This window comes from Tenebrio molitor, chromosome 2 (genome assembly GCF_963966145.1).
Source record: "Tenebrio molitor chromosome 2, icTenMoli1.1, whole genome shotgun sequence".
Lineage (NCBI taxonomy): Eukaryota > Metazoa > Arthropoda > Insecta > Coleoptera > Tenebrionidae > Tenebrio > Tenebrio molitor.
Window position 1 is genome coordinate 16914389 of NC_091047.1, and position 21525 is coordinate 16935913.

At 35.8% G+C, this 21525-nt stretch overlaps 5 protein-coding genes and 2 long non-coding RNA genes across 17 annotated transcripts in view; 2 read left to right on the forward strand and 5 right to left on the reverse strand.

The window, feature by feature from the left end:
* Nucleotides 1–19: 19 nt before the first annotated feature.
* Nucleotides 20–558, reverse strand: Sf3b5 (splicing factor 3b subunit 5). The gene is made up of 2 exons (XM_069040173.1): nucleotides 400–558; nucleotides 20–345 (listed from the first exon to the last, which is right to left on the reverse strand). The coding sequence occupies exon 2, from the start codon at nucleotides 338–340 to the stop codon at nucleotides 80–82; it is 261 nt and encodes an 86-aa protein (XP_068896274.1). The 5' UTR covers nucleotides 341–345; nucleotides 400–558; the 3' UTR covers nucleotides 20–79.
* Nucleotides 559–1028: 470 nt separating this feature from the next.
* Nucleotides 1029–2210, reverse strand: LOC138124971 (uncharacterized). The gene is made up of 2 exons (XR_011157315.1): nucleotides 1748–2210; nucleotides 1029–1689 (listed from the first exon to the last, which is right to left on the reverse strand). It is a non-coding gene; the product is annotated as an uncharacterized lncRNA (long non-coding RNA).
* A 4048-nt stretch (nucleotides 2211–6258) lies between these two features.
* Nucleotides 6259–7474, reverse strand: LOC138125055 (uncharacterized). Its single transcript, XR_011157332.1, has 3 exons — nucleotides 7363–7474; nucleotides 6740–6859; nucleotides 6259–6561 (listed from the first exon to the last, which is right to left on the reverse strand). It is a non-coding gene; the product is annotated as an uncharacterized lncRNA (long non-coding RNA).
* A 96-nt stretch (nucleotides 7475–7570) lies between these two features.
* Nucleotides 7571–17494, forward strand: eco (Establishment of cohesion). Of its 5 annotated transcripts, none has more exons than XM_069040303.1 (6): nucleotides 7571–7703; nucleotides 7757–7881; nucleotides 8230–8355; nucleotides 15591–16434; nucleotides 16487–16654; nucleotides 17072–17494. In XM_069040303.1, exons 1-6 carry the CDS (start codon nucleotides 7695–7697, stop codon nucleotides 17405–17407), a joined length of 1608 nt encoding a protein of 535 aa, XP_068896404.1. In that variant the 5' UTR covers nucleotides 7571–7694; the 3' UTR covers nucleotides 17408–17494. The 5 variants fall into 5 exon arrangements, with proteins under 5 accessions (XP_068896404.1, XP_068896401.1, XP_068896403.1 ...); XM_069040302.1 differs by having other exon boundaries at nucleotides 7575–7716; nucleotides 7768–7881; XM_069040300.1 differs by having other exon boundaries at nucleotides 7757–8355.
* On the reverse strand, nucleotides 17372–18110 carry HemK2 (HemK methyltransferase 2). Its single transcript, XM_069040314.1, has one exon. The coding sequence runs from the start codon at nucleotides 18108–18110 to the stop codon at nucleotides 17487–17489; it is 624 nt and encodes a 207-aa protein (XP_068896415.1). The 3' UTR covers nucleotides 17372–17486.
* On the reverse strand, nucleotides 18110–18617 carry Snapin (SNAP associated protein). The gene is made up of 2 exons (XM_069040315.1): nucleotides 18416–18617; nucleotides 18110–18368 (listed from the first exon to the last, which is right to left on the reverse strand). Exons 1-2 carry the CDS (start codon nucleotides 18565–18567, stop codon nucleotides 18110–18112), a joined length of 411 nt encoding a protein of 136 aa, XP_068896416.1. The 5' UTR covers nucleotides 18568–18617.
* Nucleotides 18618–18916: 299 nt separating this feature from the next.
* da (daughterless) overlaps nucleotides 18917–21525 on the forward strand; it is a 37437-nt gene continuing 34828 nt past the window's right edge. For 6 of the 7 annotated variants that reach the window (XM_069040304.1, XM_069040307.1, XM_069040305.1 and 3 more), the window contains exon 1: nucleotides 18917–19064. In XM_069040304.1, coding sequence (XP_068896405.1) covers nucleotides 18980–19064 — 85 coding nt within the window. In that variant the 5' untranslated portion in view covers nucleotides 18917–18979. The remainder of the gene's footprint in view (nucleotides 19065–21525) is intronic. The other variant, XM_069040309.1, reaches the window with a different exon arrangement.

Sequence of the window (21525 nt, forward strand, 5' to 3'; positions counted from 1 at the left end):
TATTAATAATCCCCACACGAAATTTGAAGTAATTTTTTATTAAAATATTTACATCAAAAATAATGAAGTAATACAGTGTCTACATATCATCTGGTTTGTCTGGTGGAGGTCCACATGGCTGAAGCATTTTTTCCATGAGATTAAACCGCACTCTCGCTTTCGCCTCATTTTCGCAAATCGCAAAATAATTCAACAGATCTGAATGTCCCAAATAACTTGAATAACTGTCCCGGTGTTGATTGACCAACCACTCGTATTTCGTTATTTCCGAATGACCTGTGCCGATGTATTTTGATTGTAAATGTTCCAGTTGACTGTGAATGTTGTAGCGGTCGCCCATTATGGCTAAAATTGTCACGTTTAATCGTAAATATTGTACAAAACAGGGAACAAACAAACCTATAAGTTAACCTCACTTTTTGAACAAAATCTGACAAGTGACAAGTAAAAAAACAAAACAGAACATACATAAAGAAGGTTTAGATGCACAGAAAATCCATTTTGGAACCAAAGATTGGAACTAACTTCAGCGCCCCACAGTGGATGTGGGCGAAAGTAACTACAGGGTCTCTATAAATGATTGTCGGGTCCAGCCAGCCATGGAAACTTGTCAAACTTTGAATGTGCCGCTTTGTTTGGCAAATAATGAATGTCACATTTTCAGGTTAGGTTGTTGGCTTTTAACCAGAGACAAGTTTCAACTGTGCTTTACTCTTGCTAACATTAATGTATTTATTATTTAATATCAACACCAACAGGGGAACAATTGTTGCCCCCATCGTACCGCCACACACTGTACAGGAATTGGTATGAGAACAAATCCAAACAGATAAATATTGAGAACACCTTGTCCCTGTATACCACAATACAATACTTGATACTGCCTTTTTGTCTGCTTTAGTGCTTTCACATTTCTTGTTTTATGCTAGTGGTAAATACGACCTAGACTGAATTGTCGAATATGGTATTGACTCCCATTTTTTCTTCCAATATAAATAACAGTGTTTTTCATAACAAATAAGTCTTACTGGTTTTTCAATAAAATCAAATGTATTCAACAACATAATTTACAACACTAACTAACGATAACAAATAGGTATTTTTTTTATAAAATAGATTGATGATGTCCCCCATTAACTTCTAAACACTTGACAATTCTTCATTTATTTTCAAAAATATTTTGCAGCATTTCTTAGTTAAAGGTACAGCAACACTGCTATCCACAGTTCCACACACCAATTTTCAAAACATGTAAAGGAGTCTCTACAAATTGGTGTGGATTCTCAGCACTCCAAATTATGAAATTGAGGTGATTTTCAAACTGAATACATTATTAAACACAACTTTGATAATCTACAGGTTGGAGTTCTTGTACAACACTAATTTTATAAAGATGCAGTTGTAGCCTATTTTTAATGATAAACAGGCTATGGATATCTGTAGAGTCTTTTCCACCATTTCTTTCAAATCCTCGAGTATTTCATCAGATACTGGTGGTTGTCCTAATGATTTACCCTTGCTAATTGTTCTGATTGTTAAAAATCTGTTCACAATGTTGTTCAGATATTTTGATGGAATTCATTTTTACAAACAGATAATTCCTCATTACTAAACCTTTCATTTCGAAAGTAAAAAACAACAATGAACGTGTTCTGTTCAACAGAATAAACCATTGTAAAGAAAATAAAGCTAAAATAAAACATAAAACATTAAAGCATAACCTCACAAATTTTGCCAGTGTATTTACCTCTAAAAGCGGACGTACTTGCAATTTTTATTGAAAAATACAGATTTTTGGTGTATATTAACTGTGATTAACTGCGATAAAACGAATATAAGGAACCAAAACTCGACTGACAATCGCAAACGAAACGTCATTCACTAATGTCAGAAGTGACCGTGAAAACGAACTAGAATTTGGCATCGGTTTCAAAAAAGCGGAACAGTAAATTTTTTTTCCAAGGCTGGCTTGACCAGACAATCATTTATAGAGACCCTGTACCATAACCATAAGCGCAAGGCCTCCTAGACATTTATAGTTGATTTCATATAAATGTTCATCAAGTGAGCTGTGCATGTGTAAAAGCACCTTTAATTTAATTACATTACAAAAGTCACATTTGTGACAGATCCATTATGGGTTATGAGTTATGACCAGTGTCCGGACGAAATAGTACCGGACCAGTCGACCAGTACAACTTTGCGTAATACCCCACTCACATATAAACACGATTCAACTGGTTCGTTTTCAAGAACAGGGAACCAGCTGAATCGTGTTTATGTGCGAGCGAGGTATTACGCAAAGTTGTACTGGTCGACTTGTCCGGTACTATTTCGTCCGGACACTGGTTATGACTTATGATCAATAAATATAGAGTGGTCAAGAATGACTGAGTCTGTTGGTAACAATGAAATTTGGCAAATTTAAAATTTACCAACGAAGGTTAATTTTTGTAATAGTATAAACATAACCTGCATAACCAAGAATGTTTTTAATGTCATCTCAAGTTAAAAAATCCGGTCAGTGCGTGGTCAGTGCCAATTACTAGACAAAAATCACCAGTATTTTCAATTGTTTCATTGCCAACAGACTCAGTCATTGTTGATCACGCTGTATTAAGTAATTATACTCGAAATGTTTTGGATATGGATTGTCAAACTCAAGGTCGCTTAAAACTTATGATTGAACTGTACATTAGTGAGATCTGTCATAAATTCCAATAACCTTATTGGCGCGCCTAGTTACTTTTGCTGGTAGTGCCAACTTAACGACAAGTCCCCAATCCACATCCATAACGTTCCGACTGTAAAAAAAATAATAGACAAAAACAAATATAGTCGTTTTCAACGACATCCGTGCTGTCAGTGTCATTTTTTATATGTTGGTGCAGATTGTACACACAAATTCATAACCAGTATTCAGAGTATAAGAAAATCCTAGTTAAAAAAATGTCAAACAAGAAAATGAGGTTATGGTAAAAGACAATTTATATTTCGTGAAACATCAACAACAAACGATAAAACTCAATCTTCAACATGGTGTAACACATGGTTAAACGTCATCCTCGGGATCCGAATCAGACTACATTTTTTGTCGGAAATGACAAATAATAATTTGAATTTGTCAATTTGCCGCGTCAAGGTAAATTTACCAAATTAGGAAATTCAAAATTACTAAACTGAAACAGCAAGTGATGCCAACATACTGTCATACTGATAGCACGGATGTCATTGAAAACGACTATAAGGATTAGGTACAGTCGTTGACCAAAATAAAATAGGACAAAGTGTTACCTTAGACAGTTTCACAATTCAAAAATTTGTGTAGTGTAACTGAGGCGTATGTGTCTCAGATTACAACTTGATTTGACTTGACGATTGATTTACAAAAAGTTAGGTTGTGTTTTTTCACTTGTCATCTCGTCACTGTCACTTTGTTCAATTGAATGATTCTGAGTTTTTGAAATGTTGTCGAATGATGACACTTATCAGAATTGTTTTTTTTATTTTTGACACTTTTGTTTCCTAAGAGATGGATTTCGCAAAAATATCGAATTACACAATCGAGATTTACTTTGTCCTATTTTATTTTGGTCAACGACTGTACTTTAATCAATAAAAAAAACGTAACATTCCTTTTGATGTCAGCAGTGTTAAAACGGACAACAAAACTAAAAAATTGTAATCAAGATTCGCACAGGGCAAGCAACTTTGAAAGTCAAAGTTACTACTAACAGAAAATCTGATTTTCATGGATTGCTTAGATGCACATTTATATGAAATTGAGTATAGTCTATCCGACCCACACAGATCCGGCCGTGCGCATTCGTAGATCAAGGCATTATTTTTGTTTTCTAGGGTGCGCTGCGGTGCATGGTAAAGTCACTAGATATACAAAGTACCGCAATGACGCCGCCATTGTCGGGCCACCAACGAGCGGGAAATTTAAACGTTTATTCTCTATGTACTGGAAAATATTCAATCCAAACTATGATTTTCTTCAAAAATATTGAAAAAATGCTGTTGCAAATGATCAGTGGATTGATGCAACCTGAGTCTACTTTAGACATATAGGTGACTTAAGTTGCAAAAAAACACTTTTCATTTGAAACACCATTTTTTTCAATACTTTTGAACCAAATAAAGGCACAAAAAAGTTTGGATTGAATATTTTCCATATAAGTACAGTTTTAAAGTAATTTCAAACGACTAATGCCATAAAAATGCTGTTGCAAAGGCAAAGTGGTTTTTTGCAATTTGAGTACATTCTGGGACTAAAAAGGATAATATGTGGATTAATTATCTAAATAAAAATGTTCCAATAATATTTATATTTTGTATATTTATAAATTCACACTAAAATATCAGGTATAGTGGCGGCCGGGGAAAATGAGAATGACTTAAATCACTCTGAGCTGTATTCAAATAAAACTGTAATGGTTATCATTATAAAGATTTACGATAGGGCCAAATTTTTGCCTGTCCCCACCTGCAAACAAAACCCTTCTTAAATCGTTCCTTCTAAGAACACAGGTATTCAAAGAAATCGGTCCCTGTCGTAAATCTTTATAATGATAACCATTACAGAACAGATTTATTTAAATACAGCCCAAACCCAAAGTAATTAAAGTCATTCCCATTTTCCCCGGCCGCCACTATAATGTCTTAGCACACACCAAAAAATAAAATGCAAAACTAGTAAACACGAGGTACCGACACGCTTCTGTCCGCCATTGTAGGGCAAAATCTACTTTCTCTCTCTAACACACGTTCAATATCTATTGCGGTACTTTGTATATCTAGTGACTTTAGTGCATGGTAAAGTCACTAGCAACAAAGATTCGTGCAGTTGAAATTATCAAAAAATTATCATCTCTTACATCATGGCGATCTTCATTTACTTAACTTGAGACCGCCTTGCTTACATACTTATAATTGAAATTTTTTAATAAACAATTGTCAAAACGTTATCATGTTGGTATGAGCCAAACAGTGATTTTCATGATAATACCATTAGTCACACTGAGTGTCAACATTTTTTAAATCTAACTGAGCCTCCGCCCTGACGAGCGAGACTTTCCGTTGATTTCTCATTAAATTTGTTTTGAAAATAAATTTCGCGGAAAACAGGTCCGGGAAGTGAAATGAACATAACCTTAACTATGATTTGGTGTCAAATTGTTATACAGCTGGTCCATATGTGCACATTTTGGGGTGGTACAGGTGGTTTTTTACTTAATTTTGACATTGACAATTGTTTATTAAAAAAATTTCACTTATATGTATACTCAATTTCATATAAATGTGCATCTAAGCAAGCCATGAAAATCTGATTTTCTGTTGGTAGTAAAGCTAAAGCTAGTGACTTTAACTTTCAAAGTTGCTTGCTCTGCGCGAACCCGATTTGACTATTTTTTTAGTTTTTGTCCATTTTAACATTGCTGATTTCAAAAGCAATGTTACGTCTTTTTACTGATTAAATTAAAGTAATTTTTATTTGTTTTTGTCTTTGTATTTTTACCAAGTAAAGATTTATTGGACATGACCTTCATAAATGTGACTTTTGTAATGTAACTAAATTAAAGGTGATTTTACAAATGCACAGCTCACTTGATGAACATTTATATGAAATCAATTATAATTACTGTTGATAATTCGATAACCCTTTATGTTCCTTTTTCAAATGTTTTTATTTTTAACTTTCATAGCAACGCTGAATATTAGTGTCAGATTTTTTACTTTTATGGCAAATGTCAACATGAATCGTCAACTTCTGACGAGTAACTTGCAATCATTTTAAAGGACTTTACCTTCCTCTCTCGTAGTGTAAATAACTATATTTTCAAACGTCATAAAAGTGACAAATTGTGTCACTCAAATGACAAGGTAAAAGCACAGTAAAAGTGATGTTATGTGATTAAACACATAAAATATAGTGGAACCAGAAATATAGTGATTTTATGGACTCTGGTCACTTTTATTACCAACTTGAAGAGAGTTATAAATCTTCTATGACAGATGTTTTTGAGTCGTCTGAAAATGGACCATCGGAGACAAAAGTAGCATAGAGCCTTTGATTTTATATTACCTACTTATATTAATATAAAATCAAAGGTAGAGCCCAGTCGCGCGACGAGTGCCAGAAGTTTATTGCCCTGCTGTAACTGACCCTCTCAAGTTAATGTATTCCATCCCTCATAAAATCACTATATTTCTGGTTCCACTATAGCAAAATTGACTATTTTATGTGCCAAATCGCATAAACTACAAAAATCAAAGAGTTCAGCGAAATCATTTATTAATATTTATTGTGACACATTGTATTAGGTATTACGATTTATCATGAATAATTACACAATACTTATTAATAATTTAAATCACTAAAATTGCGTTCTAATGGTGTATGGTTTTATTGCGTTTGAAGATAAAATAGTATATGTTATTCGGAGCAAAAATGGTTTTTTCTTCATTGTCATGGCATCTAACGAGCTGACCAGCGTCCGTGAAGTTATTATCTCCGCTGAGGGCGTCCGTGAAGTTATTATCTCCGCTGATGAGTGGCTGTAAAGTAACCTAGCTAAATCCTACCTGGTTTCTTAACATCTCTTAAATAATTTGTTATGAAGGTTTGAAGAAAAAATAGTATATGTTATTCGGAGCAAAAATGGTTTTATGTAATGTAAAACTTCATTTTTGCTCCTCATATCATAATATACTATTATTCATGAAATTATCTTACCGAATTACTTTCGTGCTTCTGAAATAATCTGTTGTCTTGGCGTCAAATCATCTCAAGTTGATTAAAACGCATCACTCGTGTCATTTTTTGACAAATTTCTCTCTGCTGCACCTCAGGAAACTAAAATGTCAAAAAATGACACTCGTAGTCAAAGTTCCTACTAGTAGTTGCTAATCAACTTTCGGAGATATTGGGCGATATTCATAAAAAATAGAACATGCTTATACTTATAATCGAACTTAGAATCGAAAGTAGGGTTACGATTCCTAAAGGTTTATTTACACTTCTCTTGAATGTCAAGAAAGTGACGGCCAAAATTTTGTGGCCGCCATAGTACTCTATAATTTTGAAATTAACTGTATATACTAATTTTTATGAATATCACCCATTATTTTAATTATTACAAATCGATAATTTCGAAGCACTCATGTATAGTCTTGTAAATTAATAGCAAGGCTACAATATGTAAGGAAGGGCCGCTTTACATCTTATGTCATGTCAAGAAAAGTGATGGCCAAAATTCCGCGGCCAAAACTGTACCTACTTGAAATAAATAAAAGTCGGTAAGAAAAGGTAAAAGGTGTTTTAATTATCGGTTTGTCAGAAGAAAACAAAAGACATACTCTGTCATATTTAAATGGCTTTGGTTTGTAAATAAACAGAAAACACACAGAATGAGAACTTTTTAGATCTTGGGGCTGATTCAGGCTGATTTATATTTTTGTTTATGTGGTGGATGACAAGAATGACAAGACTGGTGAGCGCATGCGCCTTATGTTACCACCGGACCAATGATAGAGCCGTCATCCCGGCGGGAACTCAGTTTCGGCCCCCGGATCCGTTGAGTTTGGTTAGAAACGGTCGAGGCTGGTTGAGGTGCGTGAACTGTTGAACCGTAAACAAAAACCGCCATTCGAGTGGTATATGTACTGCGACCATCCCCCCGGCGGAGCACATGTTTCCGGTAATTTTGCAAGGTAAGCACCCCCCGCACGTGGTTTAATCGCCCCAATCGAGGTCGCTTGCAGAGCGCTTGTAATGAAGCCCCAGCAGCCCCACATCGAGCACACCTCCGAGTTTTCGAGCAGAAGACGAGCTCTGTTCCCGTGCGATAGCGACCCCGCCGCCGACCAGGACTTGGGGTGCATTAGTCCTTTAAATTTCGATTCGGACGAGGGTTGTGCCACAGGCGACCTGTTGTCATCTAGCAAATGTGTTGGTGACTACGACATAATCGGTCTGGTGGACAAAAACACCGTCGTTCACACCCCTACAACCACCAACCTATTCCACAAGACATCACCTGACACTGCTACTGATGACTCCCCTACACAACAGTTAAAAACACCACATGACACATCCAGCAACACTAAATTTCCAAAACTGATACGTAACAAGTCGTTCGTCGACACAGCCCCCAATCCCGATTGTAAAAAGCCAAAAGTGCGTACAGCGCTTTTTCCTGAAATTGATATGTCTCTCCCTTCTAGAACGTTTTATCCTAAATCTGATAGCGAGATTTCACCCCGTTCCTTTGTTAGGGTCCAGAAATCGAGCCCCAAGAGGATGAGGAGGAAGCAAAGTCTTTATCTATGCAACCGGAAAAACAGGTTCAGGTTGGTGACATTTTTGGTAGTGTGAAGTCATAACTGTAAGTTATCATTGCTCATTTGTCAAAAGTATCATGTTACAAAGTGGTAGGTGACTTGTCAAATTTAATGAAGGTAAACAAAATGGTTATTATTGTTGATAGTTAATTGTGTACACTGTACATAATTAGCTAAGATAATGATCATTGACGGTACCATTACATGTTATTCCGCCATGGTTAAACTGTTTTACAGTTATTTGGACACTAGTCCAGAAAATAACTATGTATTTCATGCCGCCGGCCGTTATCGACGGTTTTGCATGATTCAAAATCCGCCGGGCACGTTAAATTCCCGGCCTAGTACTTACAAAAGTAATCTAGGTTAAAAATCACTAGAGAATGGGCTGGCAGCATTGATTCTTAAATGTCAACAAAGTTTGACATAGAAGTTACTTTGGTTGAATTAATTAATAATAATTTTTTACTTTTTAAAAATGATTTAAATTTGTCGGCATGAAAAATTTTGAAGATTACACGTCCAGAACTTAATTTACAACCTCGTGGAATGTAAGACTATTATTTGCATGTATGGAAAATAAACGTTAACATAAGGGCATACAAACTGATTCACATAATTTCCTAATGAAATTTAAATACAGCCAGCAATACGTTTTTCATTCATAACTTGATCCAAAAACATGAACTTTTGTATGGTTTGAACATCCTTCACACAAGACTCAATTATTATAAAAATTTGAAAATGGCAGTAATCGGCAAAATTTCTTTTTATTTAAGAAACTGACTCATCATTTATCAATATCATATCGATCCTTTTGTCATTGGAGCACATTTTAATTATAACAAAAATTATTTCAGAATTATTATATCAAGTGACCACTGATTAACGTATTATTGGCTGCATTTAACTTTCGTTAGGGCCGGAATGTTATGTGAATCAGTCTGTACCGGGTGAGATAAGTTTTATCGTCAGTGCGAAAACATCCACTTCTAATCAATTTAAAATTTTCAAAAAATTTAGGAATGATTGTGTATCACTCTAGAACAGTTTGTAAAAATTTCAAAATGTTTAATAAAACAGGTAAAGATTTTGTTTTAATTCAATAACTGCTACATTAATTTACATAATTTTTCACTGAGAGTCCTTTCAAACATTCAGGAAAAATTTGGTGTCATTGAAATCATGAAAACATCACCGGTTTTTGAAATATGTAAATGGAATTTGATATTAAAGCGTAAAATTTAGCTATGATTTATTATTAAATTGGGCGGTCAGTTTCACAAAAGAAGTTGACAATGAGATATTTATTTATGACTGCAGTTGTAAATCTTGGTCATTTTTCGCTCTTAATGTTAAAATTGGAATAATTCAAAAACGAATAATTTTCTTTTGATGCGAATTTCGTAAATGTGTTCTTTGAATTAATTGTGAATTATGAACGTGTACGAAATAACATATACTATTTTTTCTTCAAACCTTCATAACAAATTATTTAAGACATGTTAAGAAACCAGGTAGGAATTTCAAATGATTTACCTAGTTTACTTTACTGCCGCTCAGCAGCGGAGATAATAACTTCACGGACGCCCTCAGCGGAGATAATAACTTTATCTGCCGTTCGCAGCGGAGATAATAACTTTATCTGCCGCTCGTCAGCTCGTTACATGCCATGACAATGAAGTGACACTTTAGCATTATCAATGCAGCAGGATAATGTCATAATTTACGGACGTTTGAAGAAAAAAAATTTTTTTTTGCTCAAAATCGATTTTTTAAATTTTATGGATCTGAATTAAGTGATAAGTGAAAATTGATTACACACATTTGAAGTCTTATATCAAGTGAATGTAACCCTAAAGTTTCTTAATTTTTATTAATTTTTTAATAGGGTTAATCGTGCTGACGATAAAACTTATCTCACCCGGTACAGTGTGGTGATAAAGTAAGAAACAAAATTTATAATTGCGTTATTTAATGTTTTCAAACAAAACGTTCGGACCGGTCAATTTTATTTTTTAATTAGCCACCTTATGACATAAACATTTTACTTATGTCGTCATGTATTCTTGCACAATGACGTCATCATTGGTTTTTTTAAATTACAACCCCCACTTTTTTCTTCTCTTTTTGATAGACCTTCCTATTAATTACCTACATAAACGATGAATAAATAATTTTTTTCTATTATTGATTCAAAAAATTGAAATTCACGCATAGTTATCGGTGCCTGAAGTGGGTCATTTTCTAACGTGTATTTCTTTTTGCATTGTTAGTAAGATCGAAACCATAGAAACCATACAAAACAGTGTGTGAAATGCGATTTCACGCACACGACTATTTCTGTGTTTCACTTCACGCACTGTATTTTATTAGTTACCTAGCAACATGGTCACTGCATTGAAACTTCAGAGTTCCTTCAAAAATTTGAATTTTTAATTTCAATTTTTTGAATCAATTATAGAAAAAATATTGTTTATATTTCGTGCGTGAAGATGTTTTTGTGCATTCAAAGGCTTATACTGCCTCGACCTTCGTCTCGGCGTAAAAGACCTTTTCATGCACAAAAAACACTCTCTTCACGCACTTAATATAAAAATAACTATTAACGCAAAATTGTTTTTCAATGGGGTTATTAAAATTGAGGGTTTATTTTAATAGACCAAATAATTTAGAACATTTACGGTAGAGAATTCGCGCTGAAATGGAACAAATCAGCTCTGACACCCTGACACTATTGACCTCACTGACCGCAGTGTACCATGTTTACACTCGTGTCATTCCGTGCCAAATGGTTGGCGGGGGGCAATTTGAACGTTAGCGTTAAATTTTCTTGTTAACCTTAGATGTTTATTTGTTCGGCCTTTCGGTACTAACTAGTTAATAAATTAATCATTAATATAGAAAATAATAAAAATATTTTTTAAAGGAGAACGCACACTTTATATGTAATTCTAAAGACCACTCAAATGGGGATATTTTGATACCAATCGACGCGTCTTGAAATGACAAATATTTGATACCATTGCGCCAAAACGCTAACTCTATAAATAAAGCCGCAATCTATAATTGAAAATCAAAAACTTCCATTTACTTTATATGAGTGGGAAAGAGAGCGATAGATACCCTTCTCGGGTTAGTTTTGGGACTCCATAAATAAAAATAGTTATTTACGGGGGCAATTGATTTCTTAAGAGGGTTCACAGTAAGATGTATAATTGCAAAGATGACACTGAACCAGTACAATGCCTTTAAAAGGGAATAGCCGAATCCGTAATCCCCCATAAATTACAAATGACAATTTTATGAAGTGTTCTGACAGAAATCAGTTGGAAAATATTTCAAGTTTTATCGATTTTGTCGCTTTATTAATCGAGTTACACATTTGGCGCAATGATATCAAATATTCGTCATTTCAAGACGCGTCGATTGATATCAAAATATCCCCATTTGAGTGGTCTTTAGAATTACATATAAAGTGTGCGTTCTCCTTTTCAACAATTTTTTTTAAATGTAAGGGGTTAAAATTTTTATACTGTCATGTAGACAGTTAAAAGAGCTATCAAAATAATGACGAATAAATATGGGTTGCTATTTAAAAAAATTGATGATGTCATTACTTTGACAAGGATTGTATTTTACATTTTACGTCAATAAACGTGAAATTGAAATTAAAAATCGACCTGTTTTTATTCTTTTATCTAATCCCGTGGGATAAATGACACTTATCCCACTCATTTGAGTGGAATAAGGAACTTCATTACAGGACGCATTTCATTACTCCACTCAGTGGGATAAGTGAGCTTCATTACCCCACTCAGTGGGATAAGTAAGTCATTATTCCACTGAGTGGTGTAATGAAACTGGCGGAAATAAATAAGATTTACCTTTTTTTTTTAATTCGGAGCAGTCTTAGATAAAATTTTGTACATAACACGTGGGCTAAAGCATATTACAGGAAACTCGTGTGATTACAGATGAACTCGGGCTAACGCCCTCGTCATCTGCAATCTTCACACTCGAATCCTGTAATATTGCTTTTATCCCACTAATTGTGTAAATAACTATTTTCAAAACTCAACAGTTTATGATTTATCGAATTGTTGCGTTACTTTTGCCCCTCACTGTAACTTTATTATGAATTTTGTTCCTTATCAACACACTGTACCGGGTGAGATGAGTTTTATCGTCAGTGGGAAAACATCCACTTCTAATCAATTTAAAATTTTCAAAAAATTCAGGAATGATAGTGTATCACTCTAGAACAGTCTGTAAAAATTTCAAAATTTTTAATAAAACAGGTAAAGATTTTGTTTTAATTCAATAACTGATACATTAATTTACATAATTTTTCACTGAGAGTCCTTTCAAACATTCAGGAAAAATTTGGTGTCATTGAAATCATGAAAACATCACCGGTTTTTGAAATAAATGTAATTTGATATTAAAGCCTAAAATTTAGCTATGATTTATTATTAAATTGGGCGGTCAGTTCCACAAAAGAAGTTGACGTAGGTTATTTATGATACCCTTTAGGGACTTAAGAATTACTAGAAAAGTGGTCAACAGATGTTCCCAACAATGAGATATTTATTTATGACACTGCAGTTGTAAATCTTGGGTCATTTTTCGCTCTTAATGTTAAAATTGGAATAATTCAAAAACGAATAATTTTCTTTTGATGCGAATTTTGTAAATGTGTTCTTTGAATTAATTGTGAATTATGAGCGTGTACGAAAAAAAATTTTTTTTGCTCAAAATCGATTTTTTTAAATTTTATGGCTCTGAATTAAGTGATAAGTGAAAATTGATTACACACATTTGAAGTCTTATATCAAGGGAATGTAACCCTAAAGTTTCTTAATTTTTACTATTTTTTTAATAGGGTTAATCGTGCTGACGATAAAACTCATCTCACCCGGTATATTAATTTTGAGTAATTACGTGCAACTTATATTGGGTGATTCAAAATGATTGTGGCCAAGTATGTGGCAACTGTGTGGGTAGGGTAGAGTTGATATTTCTTTGACAGTTCATTGTCGCGCAATTTTGAAAACTGTCAAATCAATGTGTAATGAATTAATGATATTAAAAAAATCAAATGCACGCTTATGAAATGTCATACAAATGACAACTCTACCTCATCCACACAGTTGCCACATAAATTTTCGTACATAGTTGCCATACTTGGCCACAATCATTTTGAATCACCCAATACTTGTATAAACGGCGAATTATTGACGGAACGTTGAAATGAATATTAAACCTAAGATTATAACAATTTATTGCAAATTGAACTAAATGAACTAACAATAATTTATAACAAATTGTAAATATTTGGAATTTTTAATTTAATATAAAATCGATAACTAGAACTGTCATCTAAAGGTAGGTTTAAAAATTACGTTTAATTTACCGGAAATGAAGTCAGATTTACAACATAAAATATAATTTAAAATGAAATTTAAATTCAAAATATAAATTACGGTTGATGCCATGCAAATTGAACCAAATTTGCCACGTTGAGTATTTAGGATTAATTTGCTATTTAGGTTAATATTAAAACCAGTTTAGAGCTCACAGTTACAATTAGTTTATCGTTTAGCCGGGAAATTAAAATGAATTAATGATCGAGATTGAATTAGAATCAAAATAATTTTAAAGTTAAAATTTGTTTACAATTTAATGTAAGTATAAATTGAATTTAATGTAGAATTGACACTTTAAATTTCGGAATTAACACTATAATTACAGTAAAAAATGGACAATTGAGATTAATTTGTAGTTTAAACAGAATATATAGTTAATTTAATAATTTACAGTATCCGTAGAATTAAAATTAATTCACAAATTTTGTTGGTAATAGCAAATTAGTAATTACACTACCAAATGGCGCGTTAAGGTTGATTTACATTGTACCTAGGAACGACAACTGTTCTACAAGTTAGATTCGAAGTTACAATTAATTTACTGTTTAAAATGTGGAATAAAGGTAATTTAGACTATGCATGGCAAATTTGCAATTTGAAGCGACAAACTAATATAAAGCAAAAATATAATTTACAGTAAATTATACTAAGGACAACGTAACATTTTATCTGCCCCGCCCATTTCATTTTCTTAGTTACCAATCAAATAGGTTGTTAAGACGATCTGATTTACACAGTAAAAATTTCTGACATTCGAATTGTCTTAATGACATTTTATTTTTTAGAACCTAAAACAATAATTGTGGACTTGACAGCAAAATTCTAACCTTAACTTTTTTACGTGGCAAATGTGATGAAAAGTTGTACAGATTGAATCTGGCTTTGATTCTGATTGGTCAATTTTAGTGGGCGGAGCAGATAAAAAGTTATAACGGCAATACTATAGTTAATAGAGAGTTTTCGCGTTACGTTCCGTTAAAATAACCGTTACGCTATTCGCGAGCAATTACCGTAATCGCTTATTGTAATAATGAATCGGTTACGCTATTGCCTAGCAACACCGGCGTTAGCGTACACGGTTATCTGAAAAACGTAACGCGAAAACTCTCTAATAATGGGAATTAGGTACTTTAGTTGGAACAAATTAAACTGGATATTAAGGTTAAGGTTAATAACAGTTTAAATTCGAAAATTAAATTAAAATTAATTCTCAGTTTTAAGTGAGAACAAGATGAATTAAAACGATTTGTACTCACAATTAAGACTATAATTACACCGAAAACGAAAAGTTGAAATTAATTCATTGATGAAACTTGAAATTACGGTTAAATTAATTAAAATGAATGGAAATGTGCCACTTAATTGACGAATTAAAATTTATTTACTTTGCTTATTTATTGATTTAAATCATTTGAAGCTTAATTCTGCACGGTAAAGTTAAAACGAATTTGCTTAAGAGCAATAATTTAACTTAACTTTCGTAATTTCAAATTAAAATAAATTAATTAAAATTGTATGTTAAAGTCCAAAGAAGGAACTCGAGTTTAACGAACAAAAATAGTATATTAAGTAAGTAAGTAATAATTTAAAACGAAGATTTGATTCGCACTCCAATTACATAATTTAATTTTAATTTGCCGAATAGAAATTTTACACTCTTGTTTTGTTGCCGAACTTGTACTTTAACAAGTTCTTCTGAGCCCTTAGTTTATTAAAACATTTTATGTAGTTCTTTGCTGTTTTCTTGTGTACAAGGCTTAATCTTGTTTTTCAGTTTATTTTTTTTTGTATACTTTTTTTACCTTATTGATTTAGGTCTGGTCAAATAAATGCCGGAGTCATGCACAAGATAAAAAAATCACGAAAACCGAAGAAGATCAGCAAAATTGCGGCTTTGGAGGCCGCCATCAACATCATCGAGAATTCCCCCTTGAACGATTGCTTGAACGAATCCGTTGCCTCCGAACCGGAGGCAGTGCCTCCTAAAGACCCGACCCCCAGTCCCGAGCCCGACCCCACGAAGAAGTTCTTCAAGTCGTCGCGCCACAAAGGCGTAGTCACCGTCAGCTCCAACATCAAACTCGAGGTGAGCAACGGACGCATCAGTCTGATGCCCAACAAGAACTTGAAACGGCTCAGGGTGCCGGAAGATAACAACGCGAAGAGGATGAAATTGAGCGACTTCGACAACGAGCAACCCCTGATCCGAACCAACGACATCTTCAACATCATCCACTCGCTCGAGGACAAAGAAAATGAAGAGAAAAAACCCGAACCCGTGGTGCTGATGTCGCCGACATCGCAGATGTGCAACATGACTTCAGGTCTAGCCTTGAACAGTCCGAAAAAGGCGAGGAATCTGACCACAGTTTTGGAGGCGATGTCTTCGAACAACGAACCACAGAAGAAACTGTTTCCCGTCTTCTACCCGGGCAAGACATTAATACCACCGAAAAGCGAGGTGAAGACTACCAACAGCATCAACCCGGCAAAGAAATTCAGGACGATTGCCAAAGACCAGATGCTATTGGATGCTGGGCAGAAGAGGTGGGGGGCGACGCAGTGCCCCGAGTGTAAAATCATGTATCATATGGGGGACCCAGGGGATGAGGTTATGCACCTCAACTATCACAACGGAGGACACATCTTTCGTTTCAATGTGAGTTACAGAAAGCGGAAATGAAGGAGGATTTTTTCGATGTTTCGTTTAGGGTTGGAAGAACGAAAGAGTGGTTTCCGATGGTTCGTTAGATGGCAAGATCATACAGATTATACCGAACGACTCCAAAATCTGGTGGAAGAAGGTGAAGGAAGTGATGGAGAGGATCAACAGGGATTTGGGATTTTTCGATGTAGAGTTTAACACTGCAAATTCCCAGGTGAGAATTCTCAAGAAGGGGAAAGTTATCTAGGGTATTATGATGTGATAGAAATAGATAAAAAAGTATATGTATAATGTGAAATAGCGACCTACCGGTAGGTACATTACATTTCCACTTTTTTTCTCATTGACAGCGAAATGTATTGCGTCGTCGTTTTGTAAATACGAAGAACACACTACAAGAGATAACTAATCGAAACGTCAAGGGCAAATTTGAAAAACGCAATATATTTTATTTATAGAATAAAGTGCTCCTGAAACGATCATTGTGTCGGTGCCAAAAATTCGTTTCATAAATTTGACTTATCTATTGGCGAACATCTTAACAAAATCTTATTTTTTGAAGCCAACTCACTTACGAAACCAAAAAAAGATTTTTGTGCCACCAACTGCGCAACGTTACCTCCTGTTTCAGATATTTTTCTACATAAAAAGTAAAATGATCGTGGGGGCCTTGGTGGCCGAAGCGAAAGCGGTCGCCCACAAGTTGTTGACGACGCACCAAGACCAAGTGGACCTCTGCTCCGAGGAGGCCTATCCGATCAAGTGTGGGGTGTCACGTATATGGGTTGCTCAGAATCAGCGCCAGAAGGGTGTGGCAACGGCTCTGATGGACTGTCTCAAGAGGAATTTCATGTTCGGGTATATCATGAGGAATGAAGACGTCGCCTTTAGTTCTCCGACGGAAATGGGAAAGATATTCGGGAAAAGCTACTTCAAAACGCCAAACTTTTTAATTTATTTTGTATAATTATATCAACATTGCCATATGTTCGTATTTTACGATGTTGTGACCTGTATTTCTTAACACAATTAACCATTATAGTTTTTTACGAAATTCGTGAGAATTTCGCGACATACAAATGTTCCCCCCTGATCTTCCTCTCGATAACGATCTCGGTTCTGAATTTATTTTTACACATGAGCGATGCGATTTCGTCGATATTGTTTTCTTTTAGAAGCACCATGTAGCAGACACCTTTCTCACTTAATGAAGTATTCAGATTGTGGAGCACTTGGTTGGTGATTTGACGCCCTTGTAGACCTCCTGCCCATGCGCGATTCAAGCCACGACCGACGGTCTCTGAAGGATCGGTGACCACGTAAGGCGGATTAAATAATACGACGTCAAAGAATTTGTCTCGAAAATTACTGAGTAAATTCATTTGGACGCAACTGACGGCAGCCCCATTTAGTTCGGCTGTCTCGACAGTGGCGTCACAAGCGTCGGGATTAACGTCAGTAGCGAAATACACACAGTCGTTCACAACTGACGTCAAAGCAGTTACCACAATTCCACTTCCTGATCCTATCTCGACTGCAAATTTAGGTTGCAATCTTCGTAAGAATTCCATCTCGTGCTCCAGCGCGTCTAGAAATAAGAACGAATCCTCGCTCGGCTCGTACACGTTCGGGTGCTCCCTCAAGTCATATTTAGGTGTTCTGAGCAACATTAGGGACTTTGATCTTCGATCGTATTGTTCAAGATGATTTTACGTTTGACGGTTTCTTTCTCGATCGACGCGTGTACTCTATTCAGCCGGTCTTGCACGTTCTGCAGGATGTTGGACAGCACGGTCACTCGCTGCTTTGCGTTGATCAGCTTCTTGACGTAATTATCCAAATCGACGGTTGACTGTTGACTGTCGCTGATTTTCTTCAACTCCTCGCACAGTGTCTCGATGCACTGTTTCAGTTCCAGTTGGGAAATTCTGAAAAAAGAAAGTAAATACGAGAAGAGGCGGCCATAAATGAGTACCTTGTGGCTCGGACCCGCTCGTCTAGTTGATCGACGGTGGGCTTGATCAGGCCCATTAGACCCTCGGCTAGAGTGTCTCGAGTGGGGTTGTCGCAGAAGTTCTCCGTGTTTTCGTCAATCGAAGTCGCGGTGCTTTCCGAATCCACATCCATAATAACAACTTAACCTCACTTGCGGTGACAGGTGACGGGTGACAGTCCAAATCTCAACGGGAGGCGCTAGGTTCAAATCTAAATTGATCGATTGCAGGTTTGCACGATTGTTAGTTTCAGGTGAAAATGAATTGTTGTTGATTTATTTAGGGTTAAATTTGGGGAATAGTGAAATGTGGAAGTAAATGACAATTGTGTGGCGACAGAGTGTCGTTTCTGTTGCCGATGCGAATGTTGTGTCGTGACTGATTGAAGGTGGTGATCGAGTGGGGCGGTTGATTGGATGAGAAGGGTGGGATAAAGGGGTGCGAATGTGATAATTTCTTGTGAATTCGAAATTCCCTCGTGGTTTTGACACTCCGTGTAGGCCGTAGGTGTCGCCAGCGTCGTTAGTTGTCAGTAGTAAGTCAAAATGGCTGCCAGCGATGAAGAGCCAATGCATCATTTATACGAAGTTTTCACCAATTGTTTTAATAAAATCGCCAACAAAGCGCCAGGTGAGTGAATTTTCACTATGATACCTTCCCGTTGAGTGTCTCCTTTGGCCGGTGGGGCCCGCTCGGCGCGTGTTTGTTGTGAAAATACGAACATGGTTTTACGCGTGCGATCCAAAACATTAAAACAGCTTGTTTAAAATGCCGAAATTCTCGATGAAATCTGGCTCTGGGGCCCTCCGCCGTTTGAGTGGAAGGCGTCGTGCCGCTGCAGGGGCGAATTCTGGCCCACAACGCCGATTCCGAGCCCTCTCTCCGCCGTTTCGAGCTGGTCGGGTCTCCTCTCGGTGTTGTCATTGTGGGAAGTTTATTAGCGAGTGGTTTATTTACGTTATTAGGGCCCTTTGGCGGGTGCCGGAGCGGCGGCATTTTCTCCCTACCGATAAATTATTCACAGGAGACGAGCGTTACTGGTGGAGATCGTCGCTGGTGATCATTGTTGTTATCGCAAATCTCGATTCTGGAATCGGAAAACATGGAGACATTAGAAGACAGTCTCGGGGGCTGTCCCGGCATTCAACAGTCCGTCCACTTGTTAGCTCCCGTAGCGCGGTTCCGGAAGGGTCGACTGGGACGAACTCCGACACCGAAACTGTTGCGGCTCAAGGAAAATGAAAAGTCGAGGGAAAACAGGTGGAGAAGCCGCAAGAGTGCTGTTACATTCGGTCCCTTTAACATCAACTAGTTCAGTGACACCTTTTAATTGTTAACACTCGGTCCAGGGTCCAGGTGAAGATATTCGAGGCTGCGCCTATCCGTGCACGTGTCTCATGTTTTCATCGACGCATTATTTGTGGGAAATTCGCCGTGGAAAGTCGTTATCACGTGGAGTGGCTCTCTTTCGGTATCTGGAAAACGACTGAGTGATTTTTCGATTTTCGGCACCTTTTCCCTACATCCACCGTATATATGGGTCATATTCATATTTAATTGCTCTTACGAATTGGTCCCTACGACATGAACAGTTAGAGTTCATTATCCTGCCTGTTAAAATGCTCGTGTGTGTATCTTCTTTCGTTCTTGTTTACGCCTAATGTCTTGCTGTTATTTCCAACAGGTAAAGTGAGACGGCCGCATCAAAACGTGTCCGCGTTTTGAGATAGTTCGTTATACTACAAAACATCTGCTTTTGGTATTCAACCGTCTTTTATACAAGACATTACAATTTTGCCTCTTATTACCTAATGAATTAGAGTTTTTTCGTGGCGGTATCGTTAATTTATTGTCGGTTTCGACATTTTTCCTATTTTCATCTTTTTTTCCTTCTTCTCTCTTCACGTTTCGAATAGAAGTTTTCGGTCGGCAAGAGAGATTAATAAATTATAATCGCGCTCGTAAAAAGTTCATCCAAATAAAGCGAACGTTAAAACGCCAATCGCCGTTACGATTTCGGCGCTCCGGAGAAACCGGACGGTCATTGATGGCGATCAAAGAGAATTGCGTCATTTTCGATTTTGATCGATCGATTCCGGGTCGTTTTAAATGCTTCGAAAATGATGTGTTTCCTAAATGCAGAAAAACCGGAGGAAAATTGGTTAATTCGATTTGTTTTCTTGGCATTTCAGCAAGCGGTGTTGACGAATTTGTAACACTCCCAATCACAGAAACTGTAATTGCAGATTTAAACATTTACCCGGATCTGTTTATATTTTTTTTTGTTCGACACTGTCAGAATTTGAGAATTTTCTCCTGTGTGAACGGATTTTGATAACTGTCACAACTTCTAAAAACAAAACGTCAAGCTAATTTTAAAGATTATAAGCGATTTGGAGCCTTTAAGAGGCTCGTCGAACAAAAAAACGTTGTATTCAACTCGTTCGTTTGTAAATTTTAAACTGGCCCACTCATGCCAAAAAAGGCCCAATTTACACAAACTCGTTAAATAAACTACTATTATTAATCAATCAATGGCCAACAAGAATTTAAATGGGATAAGATAAACGGAACGAACGAGTTTATACTTACACATAAATTTTAAATACATACATTATTCTTTGTTTGGTTTCATTATTTAAATGACTAACGTTAATGTATTTGTTGAACCGAAAAATGTTGGAAATCGGATACAAGCTGCAAGGTGCACGAAGAATAAAGAAAAAGTTATCTATTTAAATTATTTAAAAAATTGTCACGGAGTTTATTCATTTTATTTAATAGTGCCGGTAATAATTTTGTTTTGATATTATTTCCGCTTTCCCAGGGAAATGATTATTCATTAAGGGCTCACGTACAGGTGTTCCCATATACATATACTGCAAATATGTAATATTCTTTCACGATAATAAGAAATTTTAAAACTCTTAATATACTATATGCTGTATAAATATTTTATTTTTAATTTTTCTCTTTTTTTTTAAATAATTCATCTTTCTGTAGAACTGAAAGAGAAAAAAGCACAAACCTATATTTTATTTGTACTGACACGTTTCAAACCTTTTTTTTTGTACAGATATCGATTTATTTA